The 22,432-nt window shown below is 41.5% G+C and overlaps 1 protein-coding gene across 4 annotated transcripts in view; it reads right to left on the minus strand.

Annotated features, from left to right (window-relative positions):
- LOC309701682 (endophilin-A1-like) overlaps nt 1-22,432 on the minus strand; it is a 56,012-nt gene that overhangs the window by 19,611 nt on the left and 13,969 nt on the right. Inside the window, exon 1 of one of the 4 annotated variants that reach the window (XM_082525835.1) lies at nt 93-612. The exons of the other annotated variants lie outside the window; for them this stretch is intronic. Within the exon in view, the coding sequence (XP_082381961.1) occupies nt 93-104 (12 nt within the window). The 5' untranslated portion in view covers nt 105-612. Of the gene's footprint in view, nt 1-92; nt 613-22,432 lie in introns of those variants that run through there. 4 annotated transcript variants of the gene reach the window in all.

Genomic DNA, 22,432 nt, shown 5'->3' on the forward strand with positions numbered 1-22,432 from the left:
AACTGCGCTAACACACTAGCTCCCACCCATGTAATTGAGCATTGCATGGCACATCCAACATACTGTTTTACTTTAGTCCATGACTCGCTTACCTTCAGGGTCATACGTCACATGAAAACCAAAATAATTCCAAACGCCAGATCTGAATGAGGGTGGGGAGGTCCACTTCTGTCTCGCTAGCTTGCCCTGCGCTCTTCCTTCTGACGATGCTGTCTGTGTTGAGCGCTCAGTGAATCTGCGTTCGACTACTCCGCCTAGGCTGCACTCTCGAGCCTAGGCGGAGTAGTCAAATGCAGATTCACTGAGCGCTCAACACAGACAGCATCGTCAGAAGGAAAGTTGATAAAATAAATTACAAATTTTGTATTGTTCTTTTTTTTTCTCCCCTTTGGTTTTCTTTCTTTCTCTCCCCCTCTTTCTTTCATTCTTTCCCCCTGTCCTATCCCACAGTCATGTCTGTCCCGTTTGCAACTGAAAATAAAATAAATTCATAATTATAATAAAGGTCAATCAAATGGACCAATATGATGATCCACTTAAAATAAATCCTCTTGGCATCTTTCTTGGCCTCAAGACAACAATTCTGATGGCTATAGATCCAAACGGGACACAAAAAAAAAATTGAAAAAAATTGAAAAAAATTGTATTGTTCGATACATATGCGTACCGAACCGAAAGCACTGTATCGAACGGTTCAATATCGATACGAATATCGTTGCACCCCTAATATATATATATATATATATATACACACACACACACACACACATATATATATACACACACACATATATATATACACACACACATATATATAATATATATATATATAAATACAGAGACAATATAAATAAAATATACGAAGGGGATAAATAGGAATAAAAATAAAAATACAAGTGAATTGCACATTTCAAGTATTGAGTCTATTGCACCGTTGACTATTTACAAAAGTATTGCACAAAAGGTATTGCACAGTGAGGTGAAGAGGCACTACAGCTTAGTTGTTCCCCCCTCCTTTGTCCTCCTGTTTCCCCTCCCTCTCCCCTCCAGAGAGGAGTTAAACAGTCTGATGGCGTGTGGGACAAAGGAGTTTTTAAGTCTGTTAGTTCTTGTCTTTGGGAGAAGCAACCTGTCACTGAACAGACTCTTCTGGTTGTTAATGGCCGTGTGCAGAGGATGCCTGGCATTGTCCATAATGTCCATCAGTTTCTTTAATGTCCTTTTCTCTGCCACTGTCACCAGAGTGTCCAGCTTCATGCCGACCACAGAGCTAGCCCTCCTGATCAGTTTCTCCAGCCTGGATGAGTCCTTCTTTGCTGTGCTGCTCCCCCAGCACACCACAGCATAGAAAAGTACTCCAGCAACCACCGACTGGTAAAACATCCTCAGGAGCTTCCTGCAGATGTTAAAAGACCTCAGCCTCCTGAGGAAGTACAGTCGGCTTTGGGCTTTTTTATACAGGTGCTCTGTGTTGCATGACCAGTCCAGTTTATTGTCCACCCACAGCCCGAGGTACTTGTACTTGTTGACCACCTCCACCTCCTCCCCCTCTATCTGAACCGGCAGTGGACCTGCTCTAGACCTCCCGAAGTCCACAACCAGTTCCTTAGTCTTTGAGGTGTTGAGTTGCAGGTGGTTTGTGTGACTCCATGCGACAAAGTTCCTCACCAGACTTCTGTACTCCTCTTCCTGATCATCCCAGATACACCCCATGATGGCTGTGTCGTCTGCAAACTTCTGAATGTGGCATAATTCAGAGTTGTAGCAGAAGTCAGAGGTGTACAGGGTGAAGAGAAGAGGGGACAGCACAGTTCCCTCTGGTGCTCCTGTGCTGCTGACCACTGTGTCAGACGTGATGTCCTTCAGCCTGACGTACTGTGGTCTGTCGGTGAGGTAGTCGGAGATCCAAGCCACCAGGCAGGGGTCCACCTCCATCCTGTTCAGTTTTTCCTGAAGCATACAGGGCCGGATGGTATTAAAGGCACTGGAAAAGTCAAGAAACAGTATCCTGACCGTGCCTTTTCCCCCATCCAGGTGTGAGTGGGCTCTGTGTAGGAGGTACAGGATGGCATCCTCCACTCCGACACCCGCCTTGTATGCAAACTGTAGTGGGTCCTGGGCATGTTGTACCTGTGGTCGGAGGAGGTTGAGGAAGAGCCGCTCTAGAGTCTTCATAAGATGTGATGTCAGTGCCACCGGTCGGAAGTCATTCAGCTCATTGGGCCGGTTCTTTTTGGGGACCGGGACGATGCAGGATGTCTTCCATAGTGCGGGCACTCTCCCCAGTCGCAGACTGAGGTTGAAGACTCGTTGTAGCGGCTCCCCAAGTTCAGCAGCACACGCCTTTAGCATCCTAGGACACACCTTGTCTGGGCCTGCTGCCTTTCTGGGGCGAAGCTTCCTCAGTTGTCTCCTGACCTGATCCACTGTGACACTGGGAGATGTTTGGGAGGAGGGGAGGGGGGGAGATGTCTTGCTGCTGAGAGAGGGATTGGAGGAGGGGGGTGTCATGGTGTCAGGAAGGGGGGGAAGCGAGGGAGGTAGGAGAGTGGGGATTGGACTCTGTAGTGAAGGTGAGGGTGGGGGGGTTGTGGGCTGGTCAAACCTGTTGAAGAAGTTGTTAAGTTCGTTTGCCTTCTCCACAGTCCCCCCCACTGTGCTTTTCTTGGTGTTGTGGCCTGTGATGGTTTTCACACCATTCCAGACCTCCCTCATATTGTTCCTCTCCAACTTCTGCTCCACCTTCCTCCTGTAGGTGTCCTTTGCTTCCCTCAGGCAGCGTTTCACCTCCCGCTGTGCTGCCTTCATCTCCTCCTTCACTTTGCTCCTGAAAGCCTTCTTCTTCATGTTGAGGACAGCTTTGACTTCCTGTGTTACCCACGGTTTGTTATTAGGATAACACCGTACCGTCTTAGCAGGGGCGACCGTGTCCACACAAAAGTTGAGGTAGTCTGTAAGACAGTGTGTCGCCCCCTCTATGTCCTCACCATGTGGGCTCAGGAGCACATCCCAGTCTGTGGTGTCATAACAGTCCCTCAGAGCATCCTCCTTTTCTGGGGTCCATCTCCGGATGGAGCGCGTTGTGACCGGCTGCCTTTGGACGAGGGGTGTGTATTGTGGCTGTAGGTAAACCAGGTTGTGGTCTGACTTCCCTAGTGGGGGGAGGGGGGTGGCTCTGTATGCATCTCTCACATTAGCATACAGTAGGTCAATTGTCCTGTTGCTCCTTGTGGGACAATTCACAAACTGGTGAAAAGCAGCCAGAGTAGAGTCCAGTGTGGCATGGTTAAAGTCTCCAGATATAATAATGAAAGCCTCGGGGTTTTGTGTCTGAAGTCTTGCTGTGACTGTGTGTATTTTCTCACAGGCAGCTGTTGCGTCGGCCCTCGGAGGGATGTAAACACACACACAGATCACATGACTGAACTCCCGAGGTAGATAATATGGCCGCAAGCTAACAGCTAGCAGCTCCAGGTCCGGACGGCATACCGAAACTTTAATGGAGACGTGTCCAGGGTTACAGTATCTGTTGTTAACGTAGACAATGAGTCCCCCACCTCTGCTTTTTCCGCTGGCCTGCGTGTCCCTATCGGCTCTCACGGATGTGAAACCGCATAGGTCTACGTTAGCCTGCGGCGTTAGCTCGGTTAGCCACGTCTCCGTGAAGATAAACAAGCTGCACTCACGGTATAGTCTGTGGTTGTTCAGAGCGCACAGTTCATCAATCTTATTCTGTAACGAGTTCACGTTGCCCATGATCACTGTCGGGATTGACAGTGAATCGCCTCCGGTGATCCGCTCTCCTCGCTCCAGCTTTGCAGCCTCTGTAGCTCCTCTTTAGCTCGGCCGGGATGTTGTGTCGCATGCCGGTCTGTCCCTTTGTTTTTAGTGCCAGCAGCTCCGCTCTCGAATAGATGAAGGAACTGGTTCCAGAAGTTTTAAAAAGTGCATTATCCATCTTGTATTGCTATATCTAAGAGGTATAAGTAGAGGAAGGTGAAAAAAAAGTTTGAAAAGCCTAGTCTAAAAAGTTAAAGTTAACAAAAAAGGTGCGGTGTTGCAGAGCTACTTGGAAAGGCTGCCGTCACTCCAGCGCCATCTTGATGTTTTTTTTAATTTTATATAAACGATATACGACAGAAACTATATAAATTTGGCCAACGATAGAGATTTTGACTATACCGCTCTATCGCGATAGCGCATGTTGATGATGTCATCAAGCTGCGCCTGTATTGGTCGAAAGCATCGCAGCGGCTACAACAATTATCATCTGCAAATTATGGCGGGCAACAGTCATAGCAAAGAGATGCACTTTTGAAATATGGGGAAAGCCAAAAACTGTGCTTCCTCCACTTCCGTAACATTGATTCATTAATGTTGAATTCTCTCGCAGCTGTTCTATTCCCATGTTGTTGCAGTATATTAATAACTAACCTCGTATTGTGGATGAATAATCTCAGTTGTTCTCCTGACTGAAGTTTGGCCCGTGTATAGTATCCTGCTATGCGATTGCATTTGTCCCTGACCACCAGAATCCCTCACGTTAACTTTTATCGAGTGGAAAAAAAGTCGGCGTTCATCCTCCAGCTTCACTGTGCTAATGTTATGCTAACATATCTGTGTCGCTAGCATCATCATCATTATATACCAGGTAGTCCAACTTCAGTAACCCTGCAAACGCCACTGCTGTTTAGTTTTCTGTCTTCATTTATGTTGGAACTGGTAGCAGAGCTGTACGTCTTAATTAGTTTCAAAAATCTCTCAGTCAGAACATGGTATGTCATGTTTAGGTGGAAACTAGCGAGCTAACTTCCTGTTAACTTCTAACTCCGTTAAATTTAATAACTTCTGTTTTCATGGATGCATGGATGTAAAACTTAATTGTTACACCTGCTAAAGCAGCAACGCTGATGATTTTATTAAAGATGAAAGAATTTAGACCATTTTTAACTCTCAGTGTTCGTTTGACTTTGGGACCTAGAGTGGACGGAGTTTTGGACCCAGATTACTCCACAAAGCTCCTCACTACGGCAGCCGTAATGCTCTGACAATCCATCACGCAGTGCGGCTTACCAAAGTTGTACTAAAACATATTTTTTAACAGATTTCTGCACGCCAAAAATCGGTTCGAGGTCAGTAAGCACAACCAGAATTCATACATAAGGCACAATCTCGATTTTTGAGAAAATTAAAGGATTTTAAGTGTGCCTTATAGTGTGGAAAATACGTTATACAGAAGAAAAGAATATATTGTGATATATATCGTTACCGCACGTGCTTCAAATTATATCGCGATATGAATTTTAGGCCATATCACCCAGCCCTACTTGTAGTCCATAATTATTATGGAAAAATAATTTACCATAATTATTAGTGTGATACATTCAAGTACACAAGGACAAAGCACCACTTTAAACCATTAAAGCTGCTTCATTTACTGCCACTGTGAAGGAGCTCTGCACTCACAAGTTAATGTTTTTTTCATCGGGGGGGTCAGGAGTATTTCACTGTAGGGCGTTTCATTTAAATGAAGTAATAATGCTTCAGAGTAAGCACGCCATCCTCAGCCATCTGCATACGAGGTTCATCTTTGTTTGATTCATCAGCTGCAGTTGGCCCTTTCATTCAGTACGTTTACAATTTAAGTGTGAATCTGGCAGGAAGCTGATGCTGCGACACAAATGTACAGATTCAAATGAGTGTGGAGCCACTGCAGTTTCAGGAGGCTTATGAAAGGACATCTGATGAGAAAGACCCCTTCAGCACGCAGAAATATCAATTCAAACCTATCCAGTTTCAGATGAATCATTGGTTTCTAGGACAGACAGGAATCTGAAACAAAGCCAAAAATAGCTAATAAATCTACATTAACCATTACCGTATTTTTCGGGCTATAAGGCGCACTTAAACTCCTTTAATTTTCTCAAAAATCGACAGTGTGCCTTATAATCCGGTGCACCTTATGTATGAATTCTGGTTGTGCTTACTGACCTCGAACCGATTTTATGTGGTACACGGCGCTCATGCCGCACCACTTGATGGATTGTCAGAGCATTACGGCTACTGTAGTCAGGAGCCTCGCAGAGTAATCTGGGTCCAAACTCCGCTTCAGGTCCCAAAGTCAAATGAACACTGCGGAAGTTGAGGAAGCAAGAAGAATTCTTTTCATTATATTCCTCTTTTAGATGTGCTATATAAATAAAGATGACTTGACTGGACTCAAAGATGACTTAACTTGAATTAGTTGAGTAAAGTTTGGCTTATCTGACTGTTTTGTTAAGCTTAATGCGCCTTATGCGCCTCCGAAAAATACAGTACTCAGTCACTGGTTATTAAAATGCTTTCTGGTTTTATTTGTTCAGTTACAAACCATGCCAAAAGCCAAGAAACTAAACTATGAAGTAGTCTGTTTACATGAAAAGATTTTAGTTTTGTGAGATGTAAACAGTTTAATCTCAATGTTAAGATTTACCCTTTTAATTGATTATAACAAATACTAATATAGTATTAAAATAAAACATTACAGAAATTTGACTTGTTTTGTAACTGTAAAAAGCAGGATTAGGGTTAGGACTCAAGGACAGCATTTGCAACACTAATCAAGGCTAACAGCTGACCTGATTAATTACCCCCTTGGATTTTTGGGGGGGCAATAATGCGCACTGAATATTGATTCTTTAATTTATTATTCATACCTTTTTTGCACTTTTTATCCACGTTAAAGTTTATTGTGTTGCGTTTAGTGTCAACGTGGGACAGTTTTCCAATTTGGTTGTACTATTGTGCTAAGTATGACTGTGCAATGACAATAAAGAGTTATGTTAACTTATTTGTAGGTCTGAGATTGGAAAGTTTGTATATTTTGGGGAATTTTTAAGGAAACTTAAAAAAACTTTGGAAATCCCTCATATTCAATATTCACGATGGTGAAACAGCTCAGGTGTCACTTTAATTACCTCCTGGTGTCATGTTGAATCCAGTTTGGACAAACATGATCATTAGTCAGCTACAGTTTCACTTAAAACAATGTCCAGTGCTGCTTTTATATGATTCATTAGGTGTTACGGTATAATCTCCTGTTCTGTGCACTGCTGCCAGGCAGAGGTGATTTTATTACACAAAGTGCCGAGAGCCTTTTGTCTCGGAGCCAGGTTCCTACACACGGTCCATTTATTTTACCAGCAGCAGCCATGGTTATATCATCTGATGTAGAAAGCTGGTGAATGTTCAGGAAAATTACGCAAGCTTTCGCCATCAGCTTCACAATGAGAAACCTAAACACCAACTGCTCCTTGCAGCTTTATTTAGCTGAGGAATTATGAGTCGTCTCCTCGCAATTTACTCCTCAGAGAGAAAATGTGAGGCGCAGCAGGCTTTCAATTACCACACTGAGGGAGAGGGAGGTGTAGTTACTAGACCTGCAGTAAATCAGGATGAAAGACTGAGAGAGGGGAGTGATAGCTTTTTGATATTTTATGACACGCAGGGCTGAAAATCAGTGTGAGGGGATAAAAGTACATCTACAGAGACAGAGGGGCAATGAGTGAGAAGGGAAGAGGTCAGAGAAGTAAGAAGGCTAGAGAAATAAAGAGAAATTACACAATCTCGGAAAACAAACCAAGAAAAGATGTGATTTACCCTTCTGTGTAAGAAATCTATATAACAGTTTCATCAGCATGGGATTTCTCAGTTATCCAATGAAAAATATTAATTCTAGGACAGTAAAAGCCATTGTCAGTTATGGGTTATGTGCTGTATTTAATAGTTTTTTTTAAATCCAAAAAAGTCTGTAAGTTTCTGCTGAGCAGGTGGAAATCGCAGGCAGTTCCTTTTGTGCAGTTTGGAGAGCTGCAGATGTAACACGTTACAATGTAAACATTATGTTTCTTTATTTCTTTAGCTTAATTACATATATTGCCAGCCTAAACTAAAACTTTGATGCTAAAGTAAACCCACCAGAGCCAGTTGTCTCTTTAAACCAAACGTTAAGCCTTTGAAAAATTACATTTTTGGCTTCTTGGGAGCAGAACAACATTGTCCTTCTTGATGAATATGTTACATTTGGGACAAACCAAGAAGAAATAGTCCAGCAAACCACCAATCACTGCACACAAATTTAACACGTCCCTGAGCATCAGGAATACAATAAAAAGACATCCACTGCCAGCCGTTCATTAATAAATGGAGTATTTTGGCTTTATGCTTTGAACGAGGATTTGAAAACTGACAAGTGAGTCTGAGTGGAAGTAAATGACCATAATTTATCATCTTAATCAATAAATAATAACATTTACAGTAAATTTCAACAAATATTTTGGCTGTAAAACTAAAGAAAAGTGCTGAAAGAAGCTAAAACACAGTGTCATAATTATCTATGGGTTTGCTCTTCAAAAACTTTTATTTTTGGCCTCTGAGCTCCTGTTCATTAAAAATATTGACTTTAGCACTTTTTTTGGATCAATTTAGCTTCTTACACGTGTCCAGGAGGAGACGAAAATCCCACTATAGTTGTGTCATGAAAGGCAACCCCTGGTGGCTACCCCTAGTGAATGAGCCAAAAGTAGCTTTATGTGTGAAAAACAGTATTCATGGGGTGAAATTAATATTTATATTTTGCAGGAAAGATCATATTTTTCATCCAGGTGTTTTAAACTGATTTTAAATAAGTTCTTTAACCTGATAATATTAACTAAGACACTGCAGTTCTCAGGATATGAAGCTTATTAATTTATTTGGTTCCTCTCAGAGGAATAACACTTTTTAAGAATCATATTTCCTTTATAGCTGTATTTTATCTCTTCTGATAGGCCTTCGACTTCAAGAAAATGAACATTATGGCTGATTTTTATTTTTTATTATTCTGTACTACTGACCCCACCCTCTCTACAGACCCCAAACAGGAAGGCAGAATGAGACACACATAGAATGCATGAAAAGGATGTTGGAAAAAACACCAGAAGCATGAATCACTCCGCTTTGAAAACCACAAAGCTTTGAAGAAGTGTGTGTTTTGGATGAATACCCCCTAAAAAAAATTCAACCCAAGGGCAGGAAAACCCTCGGAAAGACGGAGATCACACACCCTGCAAGGTCTTTGGAGGACTGTTTATTCCCGTTATCTGAATCTAAACTCTTCCTCAGAACCTCTCTAAATGATTCTAAAGAGATTGTAATCTAGACAGGACAGGAAAAGATCGGATCAGGGGCCTCATGGTGAATTAGAAGAGATAGAAAGAATAGGGAGATGAAAAAATTGAAGACTGGAGGACATGAAGGGGCAAAGAAAAACAAAGCAGGAGCAGAGGATCATTGCCTCACGTGTTGCATTATAATTCTTGCAGGTTGCACTGCTCTGCAGACACATATTTAATTCTCAAGAGGCGACATTCAGATTCCAGCAGAAAGCCCTTGACCAGCTGCACTGCAGCAGCTCACAGACAACACAAGCACCTCACCAACCAACACTCATGCATTATTAACAGCAGTGGTAGAGGGAAAAGGAGAAGAGCAAGGAAATGCAGCAGGGCCACAAATCACCTCATAAACTCAATCCTTTCATTAATAAAGATTTGATGATGTCAAACACAACCTAATTTATTAACACAGAAGAAAACATGCTGTTTGCCCTGTTAAGTTACTGCAAGCTCTTCATATAAGGGACAAACAGAGACTGCAGCGTGTTGTGCGCTCTGCTGAGAAGGTGATTGGCTGCAGACTCCCATCTCTGCAGGACCTGTACACCTCCAGGACACTGCGGCGTGCAGCTCGGATCTCAGCTGACCCTTCTCACCCTGGACACAGTCTGTTTGACCTGCTCCCCTCAGGCAGGAGGCTCCGGTCCATTCGCACCAGAACCTCTCGCCATAAGAACAGTTTCTTCCCCTCTGCTGTCGGACACATGAACAATAACCGTATGACTGTTCCCACCACTAACACATGACCCTACGCTGTGTTCACTGCATCATTCCATGTTTGGCACTGATCACCACCTGCACTCATGTATATATCATGTATATATCTATCCACTTAGCACTTTTAATTCTTATTCTTATTTTTATATTTTTATGACAGTATGTTTGCACTGAAGCACCGCAGCAATTTCCTAATGTTGTAAACCTGCTCAACATTTGGCAATAAAACCCTTTCTGATTCTGATTCTAAATGCAACACTTCATTTAAGAGTTTGGAAGCCCTTTTTTTTTTTAATCAGTAGGGCCGCTATTGTGAGATATTTGCAGCCATAAAGAGAGCAGCAGCAGTCAGGGCTGAAAGGTGAAGCCAACGCTCAAGTATTAAAAGCTGCAGTTCCAGGAGGATTGTGTTTTGCTTTTAGGTTTTGAGTTTTTAAAACCAAATATAGCTGTAATTTGTGAAGTGAGTCTAAGTGATGTGAGCTCCTGCTTAAAATTAACATTAGGGACTCTGCTGCTCTAGTTGACGTGTCCGAGTGCTGTTGGGTGGCTTCATTTACTCTAATGTACGTGGACCTCTGTGTTTGTGCTGTTGGTGCTTTGTGAACCATTTTGAATGGCGTTATCAGAGTAATAATATGCCTTGGTTTGAGTTACAGCCTGTTTTATTGATCTGCTGCAGAGCATCAAGTAAGATAAGATAAGATAACCAATATTAGTCTCACACATGAGAAATTTGTTTTGTCACAGCAGAAAGCGGACAGTGCAAAGTTACATAGCAAAAATGAGAAAAAACACTGGAATAGGATAAGAATAAGATACTGTACAAAATTGTACACAATAGAATAGAATAAAATAAAATACAAATGCTATATACAACTGAGTATAATACAACAATGTCAGAAAAGAGTATTGCACTTAGTGTTATTGCTTAGTGTTATTGCTGCTACACATGTGTGGATTTGTGTGTGTTTGGTCAGTTGAAGTCTTTGTTGTGGAGTCTGACAGCAGTGGGGAGGAAAGACCTGCGAAATCTCTCCGTCCCACATCATGGGTGCCACAGCCACTGAAATAGCTGCTCAGTGCTGTCAGAGTCTCCTGCATGGGGTGGGAGATGTTGTCCAACAGGGACGACAGCTTAGCCACCATTCTCCTCTCACTCACCACCTCCACTGGGTCCAAATGGCATCCTAGAACAATGCTGGCCCTCCGGATCAGCCTGTTTAGTTTCTTCCTGTCCCCAGCAGAGATGCTGCCACCCCAGTAGACCACACTGTAAACAATGGCTGAGGCCACCACAGAGTCATAGAAGGTTTCAGGAGTGGGCCTTTCACTCCAAAAGACCTGAGTCTCCGCAGCAGGTACAGCCTGCTCTGCCCTTTTCTGTAGAGGGCGTCTGAATTATGAGCCCAGGTAGCAGGTGTGGCATCGGCATTATGGATGAGCTCCGGGGGTCGGTGACCCCTAAGCTGAGTTCTACTTACATATCACTATAAACCAAATATGATTTATACATTTGTTTTTTTGTTATTGTTTTTTTTAAAAAGCTATCGTAGTAACAATCAAGCCCATGTAAATTTTTTAGCTAATAGTAGAGGTGTTACAAATAAGGACACTGATTTTAGAGACCATGGGTCTGTGCTCTTGGGTCATCAGCTACTCCTTATAGGCTACAATAGGTCTCTTTGGGACTACAAAAAGGTCATCATCAGCTCATGAGGCATTTTATTTTAAAAGAATGATCTCACCTTTAATTTCCAAAATAAATTATTCTGAGTGTACCGAGTGTTTATGGTTATTATGCATACTGTGGTTCCAGATAGGTTGTTTATGTTTGAATTTGTCGAGTAGGCTATAAAAGTGGCACCATTAATCTGTCCTCGTTTTGTTTATTTGCTTTTTTCCTGTGTGTGTTGCTCGTGTGCACTTTATAAATGCAGCTGATAATGCAGCACTGCATACATGTATGGTCACTACTGGCTCCAAAAACAAACACAATCGACCAGCCAAAATACAAATGCCGAAGCTCTGACGTGTTAGCCAACGTTTGATGTGATGGTGGCTGTATTCATTTTTTTATATAAAGCCTGCAGTCGGGACTTGATTATATTTACAGTAGAAGCAACCTTTTATTAACTGTTAAATAATGAAATGCAGATATCAACTTCTAGGAGGAGGTTGGGGTGGATGGTGGGTATATAAAGCACAAAAAATGGATTCCAGAAAACTGTTTCATAAAGTGCATAAAATAAAATGTTTGGATAAAGTCCACACCATGGAGATGAAGATGTTGAGGTGGCGCCTGGGTCTCGGGGCCACCTCAGCTTGACATCTTCGATCATCACTCTGTTACCTCTCGACCGATTTCTCAGGAAATGATGAAGAGTGGCGCAGATCACTGACAAGATACAAGAGTCGCGTGTCTGATGGTACAGCCATGTTGGCCGTTGTGATGAGAACTCTGTCTCGGACACAGCCCGACGATTAGACCCAGGTGGCAAAAGGCCATGAGGAAGACCACAAAAAGTGCTGGATGGACCAAATCAAAGATGATATGACTGTGACACTGTAAGATGCTCTGGATAGGAAGAAGTGGAGGAAGGCATGCAAAACAGTGGACCCTCTATTAAGCGGACATGAACCACTAGGAAAGAAGAATTGTTCTGCAATCTGGTTGTAAACATATGAAACAACTGCAAACAAGCATTTTATTCAGTGTTTTTATTTTAGACTTTTCCAGTGATTACAAAGGCTGCTTGACAGCTGAAGAGCACATAAAATGAATGCGGTTAAAAATATATTTCCCCTACATTCACTCTAACGTTATGACTTTAGTCATATAGAAATATTAAAACAAGGGATCATTCATAGCTACTATAGAGCTCATAAAAATGATGTCACATTACACCCACAGCCTCAGTTGTGGTGGAAAGTGCGAAAGAAAAAAGGTGAGAAACCAGATGAAACAGCGAGAACTGAGACATTCAGGCGGACAAAGAGACATCAAAGATCCGCCAGACTTATTAAAAGAAATCGAATTTGAAAGAACAACCAGAGATAAACTTCAAGGAAAGACAAGTATCTTAGACCTACTGAACCCAATACCACATTCATTTATACTAACACCAGACAGCGGCTTCTTCATCCTGTCAGCATGCACGAGTCACGATTCACAGGCTGTACAATGAATACTAAATCCTTTCACACCAATCACACTAACAGATGTCTTCCAATAAGCAACACAGCCCTGGGCTAAATAAATACAGCAGGTTTTGGTCATCTGTGGTGTTTCAAAGCAAAGTATTTTATGATCCTAAAGTACTTCTTTTACACAATTTTATATTTTCTTCCAAATCTACAGCTACTTTAATGCCACTGTTGTACAAATATTTAGGTCAGACAGGTAGACGCACACAGTAAAACCTTCCATGAAACTTTCAATAAGCCACCAACCAAATTCTGTGCAAATTTCTGGGGACCTCCGATTGAGAAAGCCTTCATCAGTGGCAACAGATCAGTTGGGAGTAAGGGAAAGGGATGGCTTGCGAAGCAGCTTGCACCACACGGCAAATCCTAAACGTTATGTAATTGTTCAAAAACTGTCATATTTTCCAAAATAATTACTCCTAAATTATGAGGACAGAGTGGAAACGGAGATTGACAGATGGATTGATGTAACAGTGGCAGTGCTGCGGATTCTGTATTGATCCTGTGGCAAAGAGATGGTTGAGTGTGAAAGGGAAGCTGTCCATTTACAGGTCGATCTACTTTCTGACCCTCACCTGTGTCAACAAACTGTGGGCAGTGACAGAAAGAATGAGAGTGTGGAAACCAGCAGCAGAAACGAGCTTCCTCTGAGGCGTGCCTGGACTCAGCCTTACAGATATGGCGAGGAGCTCGGCAGTAGTTCCAAGCCCCATCCCTTTTAAATTAAAAGGATGACTAAGACAAAATGCCCTCCATAATGTTGGAACAGATAAAACCATGGAAACAATTTCGTCATCATGCACTTGAGTTGTTTTTTGTTGAATTTAATAAGATGTTTTTTCAGCCCGATGACGTCCTGCTTCTCTTCCACTGATGCCTCTTTGGGCCTCATATTTAAAAATGACATTAAAATTACAGTGAAAAGCTGTTAAACACAAAAATTCAACAGTGAACCAACTTTGGATGTTATGTCTGCTTCATTTGTCATTAAACAACAAAGGAGCGAGCCTCACCTGACCGTGAAACTGCTTTCAGTTTATCGTCTGATTAAAAAAATGAAACGTGTATAAAATGGCTGGTTTATTCAAAATTTTAAATCCTTGGAATTAAAGAAATTATTTAATTTTTTGGGAAATACACTGAAGTCAGGAACGCTATAGCGAAAAGAAGGCTGTTATTTCTATATGCACTAATTTATATTTAAGTTGAAAATGGCATGAAAGGAGACGCTGGAGTGGAGTGGTGATATATACATACATATACATATATTCCAAAGGCCAGATCTGAATGAGGGTGGGGGAGTTTCAATTTGCCATGTTGCAACGAGCTTAGCTTCTGTCTTGCTAGCTTGTGCTGTGCTCAGTGGATCTGCGCTCGACAGTGCGGAGTAGTCGAACGCAGATCCACTGAGCTCTCAAGACAGACAGCATCGTCAGAAGAAAAGTTGATATAATAAATTAAAAATTTTGCATTGTTTGATACATATGCGTACCGAACCGAAAGCACTGTATCGAACAGTTCAATATCGATACGAGTATTGTTGCACCCCTAATATATTTATATGTATGTATATATCACTGTTGTTGATTCTCTGCCATTCTATCCATTTCCATGTATTTCCCCTCTGACGTTTTGTGTTTACCAGAAATTATATTTCAGGAAATATCTGCACGGCTCAGCCTGCATTTGACCAGCCAGCCGTCCAGTACACGGCTCTGACTCGACTTTATTCAGAATATGAGAGGGCTTTTTGTGCTCGAGCCCTGCAGGGCTGCCCTGTTGTTGCTCTTCAGAGAGCTGCTCAGGATTGATGGGGCAATAACAAAGCCAAGCAAAAGGACCCATACTGCAACAGAGCATTACTCTGAACTGGGTTTTTGGGAGTTGGAAATATGAGAGAGAGAAAGCTTTCAAAAGAAAGAGAGGGAAGTAAAGCAGAGATTGATGGTGACACATTAGTATGCATGAGCGCTCAGGAGGACGCGGAGTATGACTTTGTAATGTGACAGCAAACAATAGGGATGAACAAGAAGCATCCAAAGGAAAAAGAATGTGCGATCGGATATAATCGGTTCATCCACTGCACTTAACTGCAAAACGGTGTCTTCAAACCTTTGATGTATATAAAATGGTCTTTGTCCAATTTTGAGTTTGACCAATCAAACTTTTTATAAGATGATGGATGATAATGACAGTTGGCAGTAACTTTAACCTTTTTCTGATGATGGCAGTGTTATCTATGTCACAGTGCTAAAACTCAAACACAGTGATAAAGAAACGTGTCGAACTGTCACAGCAATATGGCGGCGAAGCACCTGGGCAAAAGGTTTAGTGAAGTGCAGCATTTTCTTTGATAAGTGGACCTGTCCCCCTCAGCAAACCAGCTTTATACAGCAGGAGAGAGATGGGTGGGGTATGCTACAAAAATGAGCATTTGTAGGCCAAAAGCAAAAACCACAGAAGTAAAACACACAAGCCGGCAAAGACAAGAATGAAGACAGAGAGCTAACTTCACCTGTACATCTGTACCTCTTCAAAGCCAACTAACCTGTCAGCTGGACACAGCTAGAAGCAACTGCGAGACCCACAGAGATCGAGTGCACTCAGTTCAAAATGATTAATCTACAGAAACACGTCAGAATTTTTACCTTTTTTAAGGTGTCAAACATGTGGCCTGAAGGGTTAGGCCCAGCAGAGGGTTTGCAATGCGTGAAAAACCGCAGTGAAGTCAGTGAATTATTCCAGTTTTATATAAAATATAATGACGCCAGGAATGATGTCGTGCCTGTACAACAGGGGGGTGCAAATGGTTTGTTACAAGGACTCTGAAGGCTTCCCTTCCCATCTCTGCCCTTTCTCTCATTTTTATAGCAGAAAGACTTTGCAGAAACGTGAACCTGGACCTTTTGCTGTAAGCACAAGTGCAGTTTTCAAGCACTAAAGCAGAAAGATCTGATAAATCCGTTCTGGAAAATCAGCAACTGTGTCACAGCTTCCAAAAGGACAACTGGCCTCATGTATTTATTATTTATCACACTGGACTGTAACGAGCAGAGCAGTGGAGTATTGTGCAATAACCACAATCACAGGACTGTGGTTATTGATTACCGGGGACTGAACTTTTTAGCAGCAGTTTCCTGAAATGTGTTACTCAGGAAAATTTCCAACCCCTCTAAATGATTGTTAATGTTAGTGCTGCTCTCTGAAGAGGTTAAAAGCTGAAGCAGCCTTATATAAGTGGGAAAAAAATAAACTGGCAAGGTTGTAACTCTTCTGCTGAGCATCGATTTTCCTGCTTGAGAGGATGAATAGTCTGCAATCACTGCGACCAGTTGTTTTTGCAGCTGCACACAAACGCACACACAGAAGCACAGATGCACGCTTCGATCACTCTGATATATTTAGAGCCGAGCGCGCCGTCCCTGTCAGAATTGCTAGTGTGTCATCATGTCAGCGGGGCTGGCAAGCAGGGCGTTTATTTTGAAAGAGGGAACCTTGGGTCAGAGCACCGGGAGAAAAATAAAAAAATAAAAAAAATCAACATGCACACCTAACTTCTTGTTTTTTGTTTTTTTTTTAATTAGTTTGGTGGCAGAAGGCTGACCTTGAACAAAAGTTGGTAAACATTTCAAAATGCAGCACAAAAAATAAATATCTATGACATGAATTTAAAGGCTTTTAATTTGAGTAAACACGGCAGCTTGAACAAAATCCACCCATCCACTTAGTCAGTCATGTAACTGATGCTACTCAGTGGAAATTTAACACTGGATTATGGGACTGAACCATCTTCAGTCATGCTTGGTGAGACTGGTAGTGTTTGCACATTAGATTAAACGGACAGTTTAAGGCTATAATTTATAACAAATCAATGATTTTTACATTATATTTTACATTAAATGACAGTTTTTAAGAAAATACATTCACACTCCATTTGTATTATGTTTAAATGAGCAATTGAGCAGGCTCTAATGGTCCTCCTACTCTCAGTTATTAGGCTAATCCTGGCCCTAATTACCAGACTTCACCTCAGTGCTTAAAATAGAAACACAAGTTTTTTGCTTCATCATAGCTAAGTAATTGCTACTTGTACAATGTGGTGGCCATACCACAATGCCAGTATTCCCCTGTAACCCACTGGGCACAAAAAAAGACTGTATAAAAAAGGTGGACACGACTTTAGCATCAAACCTGCATTCTTCCTAACAGTCAGCAGGAAGCAACTTCTCTGGTTGCAAAGGGGCGTTTGATTGTTTATAAAAACATAATATCGGTGGCCATTACTTTAAAAAGTTAATTCACAAATCCACCCCTTTTCATGGTCCTGATGAAGAGGAGTCTGCATATCATACAGCACATAGCTAACCTCCAACAATGATGAGGTGACTAGGGCACGTGAGGAGGTGATGCTAGCAGCTGGTAATGTGTCACCCAAACAAAAACAAATGGCTCAAATGAGCATCGCTGGAGCACAAAGGGTGGATGGAAACTATGATCTGCCGCCCCTCCCTGAGTCTGGTTCTGCCGAAGGTTTTTTCCTGTTAAAAGGGAGTTTTTCCTTCCCACTGTCGCCAAAGTGCTTGCTTGGGTTTTTCTCTGTGTGTTGTACAGTCTACATTACAATATAAAGTGCCTTGAGATGATCGTTGTTGCGATTTGGCGTGTATAAATAAAATTGAATTGAATTGATACATAATGGAACTATAAGCAGCTGGAAATACATAAAACAACACTGTAACACTTTTGTGCAGCACCTCATCAGTTCAAAGGTTAAGTTACTTCAGCTATTGTTAAAATATTACTCAGTAATTTTATACTTTAACATTTCCAGAGAAAAGCACCAGTGAGGTGACTTTTATGCTTAGGTTAGACTTATGCTGTGTCACTACTATTGCACTGTAATGGCGCTGCAGCCGGCGCCTTGTTTCAATTGATTCACAATTTTGTGAAAAAAAAACACTAACTTTGTCCAAAAACTTCTCATGTTTAACTGTTTTCCACTTTTTCTTTGGTCTTTTTAGCCTTTTTGGCCAGGGTGATGGGAGTATCTGCCATCAAACAAGAAGACAGCCGCATGTAACTACGACTGTGTTTGCTAGTTCACCTTACATGCATTAATGTAATAACGTGGTTAGCCTACTCAACGTAAATTACACACGAACAACATTAAGCTACTCACGCAGAGAAGAACGGCTGCTGCTGCCATCATCATCCTCATCATTTCTGCTACACTGGCAGGACTAGGGGCCAGGACTCTACTCTTCGGGTTCTTGGGGGATGTTGCAAACTCCTGGTCCGATAACAGGCACCACACCCGGAGTAGATGTGCTCAGTGTGAGGTCTCACAGCAAGCTATCAAATACGGCGCATTTCTCGGCTTTTAAAAAAAACGCTATGCGTCGCCAGGTGTTTCATCAGATTCGAGGAGTTACCTCCTTTGCACAGTATCACCTTAAAGCACTTGTTGCAGGCTGCTGAGTTTGCATCTTTTGCTGTGAAGTACAGCCAGACTTTGACCGCTTCACCTTGGGCATTTTTAATCTGTAGCTCTGCTCTAAAAGAACGTACGTACCTGGGCCCGCCTACTACGCTTGCAAAGGTAAAATGATTGGCTGGAATCCAAAGTGTATGACATCTCAGGAAAAAAAAAAAGCACAGAAATAAAGCACCGAAATGTGCGCTGCTTTCCGGTCTGGTTGCCATCATGGCACTGGATACCCATCCCTTGTCGTTAATAGCAGTGGCTCACTGAAAGAGGAGAATGGAAACTGTCCATTTTATTTGCACTAATAAATTCAGCTCAGTCGCAGCTGCGAGCATTGTTCATTGTTTTCTTCCACATCAATATCAGTGTTTCCTAGAAATATTGTGATATAATTTCAAGGCCAGATTGCCCACTCCTATTGTAGATAATGGACTTTATAGTGATACTTTTTCAAAATAAAACCCTCCAGTTCATCTTTGGATGTTTTAAGATTCTGTAAAGTGATTAGATTTTCAAAATAAGATGCCCCAAACCAAGTTGGTCCATTTTAAGTTACTCTGCAACTGTTATCGGCTATCTACCTTAGCCAACTGGCTACATATGTTTAAATTAATAAATATACTACATATACAGCATTTATATTGATACATATATAGAGATTGACAGACCACGTGACTTTCGCGCATTGCATGCGGTGAACTCGTGGCAAAACAATCCAAGTACCGCATCAAATGCAAGCATTTGCAGCACCGCAAAACGTTCATTCTTCGGTTCCAATAAATTCTTGCTTTTTCTTTTCCCCCAAAAAAGGTATGTACAAAACGAAGGAGAACAATGCCGGTCCGTACAAAGACAGACTTGATGAAAAGTCAAAGAAAAGATACGAGGAAAAAAATCAAACCAGTGAAAGGGTCAGACCCTTACGAGCACACAGAGGGACAAAATACGTTAGCGTGCTGCCCAACTTTCACCACGCTCATATTTATAATCATACGTTTCTTGGAGTGAGTGCATACACTCGTGAAGTTTAGTAACTTCCGGTCACTGCAACAAGCCCAGGTACAGTTTACCGACAGATGGGTGCAGGACCTTGAAATGCACCGTGTAGAACGAAAGACTATTGTACGTATCATAAGTTTACCTCACAAATTGTCGTCATAAATACACATTCTTTAACCGTTTATTAATAGGACCTTTGAGCTCAACGGTAATTAATTAGTAGTGGAAATAATTTCTGGTACGCATTACAGAAATGTAGCAGTGACAATAATATTGTATGCTGTAATCGCACTGGACAATTAGTGATACAAAAAAACTGTTTTATCCTGTGAATAAAAGTATATGTTTTTGTCAATGTACCATGGTAATAACAGAAGCGAAACGCAATATTGTGTCAGGACAATTTACTATTTATGCACAATAAATAAAGGAGCATAGCGTGACAATTTCTGTTCAGCGCCAGACTTGCTTGTAACCTATATCACCAATTATGTTATGAAAAATGACGCATTAACTACAACAGCAGACTGACCTTTGTGGAAATGCTTGGAGCAGACTAACCTGTGAGCTGGAGTGTTCTGGGACGTTATATTTTGTCTTTGAATGGCTGCAATCCAGGCCACCCGTTGCCTCTTTGTTGCTTCGGAAACATGGCTCGAACAATTTCTCTTCAACGACGTAATCCGATAACAACCGATCTCTTTACCCGTCGGCTTTCCGTGGCTGTCATGCGACCGGCTATTGCAGTTAATAATACAACAGCTTCTTGCCATTTTTTGTGTTTCTTTTTATCGCTGTGTGACTGATTTCAATTGAAAACCTGCGTGCGCTAGTACCTCTTGCCACGAGTTCCCAGAATTCTTTGCGGTTTTACCCCTGAGTGACGTCACATTTTCAATCTCTATCCGGTTGTTCAGTGATGACGTGACGAATCCTACTTCCGGGTCTAAAGTAGTCTGCGTTTAATATGGCTTTTGTGTTGTTAACATGTTTAATGTTATGTATTTTCTTCTATTTGATCTCAAAAAGCTCCTAAAACAGTCAGTGATCACTGTTGACCTCCCTCGGCTTTTATTACCACTAATCATTTATTTAAGCTCAGTTTTTAAAACCTTAGGATGTAACGGCAGCCCAGCCCATGCAGCAGTATATGAATGACTAACCTTGTATTATGGATGGATTATCTCAGTTGTTCTCCTGGCTGAAGTTTGGTCCTTTTACAGCATCCTGCCATGCGATTACATTTGTTCCTGACCACCGAGAACACTCACGTTAACTTTTATCGAGTGGAAAAAAAGTTAGCTTGTTTATATTATGCTAACATAGCTGTGTCGCTAGCAATCACGTAGCACATCATTATATACCAGCTAGCCAAACTAAAGTAACCCTACAAACGTCACTGCTGTTTAGTTTTCTGTCTTCATTTATGCTGGAAGTGATAACAGAGCTGTACGTTTTAATTTGTTTCCAAAACCCCGCAGTCAGGACATGCTATATTGTATTTAGATAGAAGCTAGCGAGCTAACTCCCTGCTAACTTCTAACTCCGTTAAATGTCATAAATTCTGTTTTCATGGATGCCTGGAAACTCAATTGTTACACCTGGTAGAGCAGAACGCTGATCATTTTATTAAAGATGAAAGACTTTAGATAGTTTTTCAACTCTCAGTAATGCCATAGTGATCGTTTGATATATGGACCTGCAGCGGAGTTTAGACCCAGACACGGCTAGTGACGTCAGACTGAACAACCGGATAGCAGGCCAGCAATGATCTCACCAGTTTCTGAAGAAAGAGTTAAAAGTGCGTTCCTTAAGCTGTTGTAGATAACTGTGAGGTGCATATTTAAAATGTGGACTGTGACCTGTTCAGCCTGCTCTTTTATTTCCTTATTTTAGTGTAGCTAAAGCAACATGTTAGTTCTACTTCTAGTAATTAGATTATTCAGATGTGTTAGTTTTTGTCCTATTTGTGCTTTTTAAAAATATGTCTTACTTTCCCAATCTGTAATTAAATGGTCAATGCTATTCTTAAAATGTATGCTAGGTGGAAAAAAACAACAACTATGAAATAGATAAATCAGAGTGATGGTATTTCAAATGAACTGTTATTTTTAATTCATTTAACCTATACTTGACCTGATGGTTAAATTGCAGGCATCAGATCAAGTAAATGTGTTGGTGAGAAAAAGTGGTGTGATTGCTGTCAGCTGGTAACAATAAAAATAATAAACAAAGAAAACCTCACGATTAGATACAAAAACGGATACAAAAACAAGGACGTGCTGATTTTTTGTGGATTCTGGAAGATTTTCACGTTTCAGTTTAGAAGTTTTTGTCATCATCTGTTAAACAGATGTTTAATCTGTAAGACTCTTAATCTGGATCTTAAATTGTTTTTTTTTGTCAAATCTGATGAGTAATTTTAAAAAATTAAATACAAATGAGCAATTTAAAATCATGGAGGTCAAAATGACAGCACTCGTCTGTTTTCCACACTGTAATATACAGCATATTGATTACACCCACACAGCCTAAGGTTCATCTCAGCCAATGGGATTCATTCTGCCCCCAGCTGGAGCTTTGCCTCGGGCAGCAGAGCTTCTGTCTTCGTCCAGCTTTCATTGATTTTAGGCTGAATTCCCTTACAGTGGCTGATGGCTGCAGCCACATCATCAGCACGCAGTGAGGAGGTCAAAGGTCAAATTGATGAAGTGACTTGAAAACAAAAGGAAAGGACACGGAGACACGCGGGTCCTCTGCTCACGTGTGAAGCCCTCAGGGACAATCAATTATTGAGCGAGCCAACCAGAGCTCAGCCTGGCCTGTGTGT

Source organism: Aulonocara stuartgranti (assembly GCF_965226115.1).
Source record: "Aulonocara stuartgranti genome assembly, chromosome: 3".
Lineage (NCBI taxonomy): Eukaryota > Metazoa > Chordata > Actinopteri > Cichliformes > Cichlidae > Aulonocara > Aulonocara stuartgranti.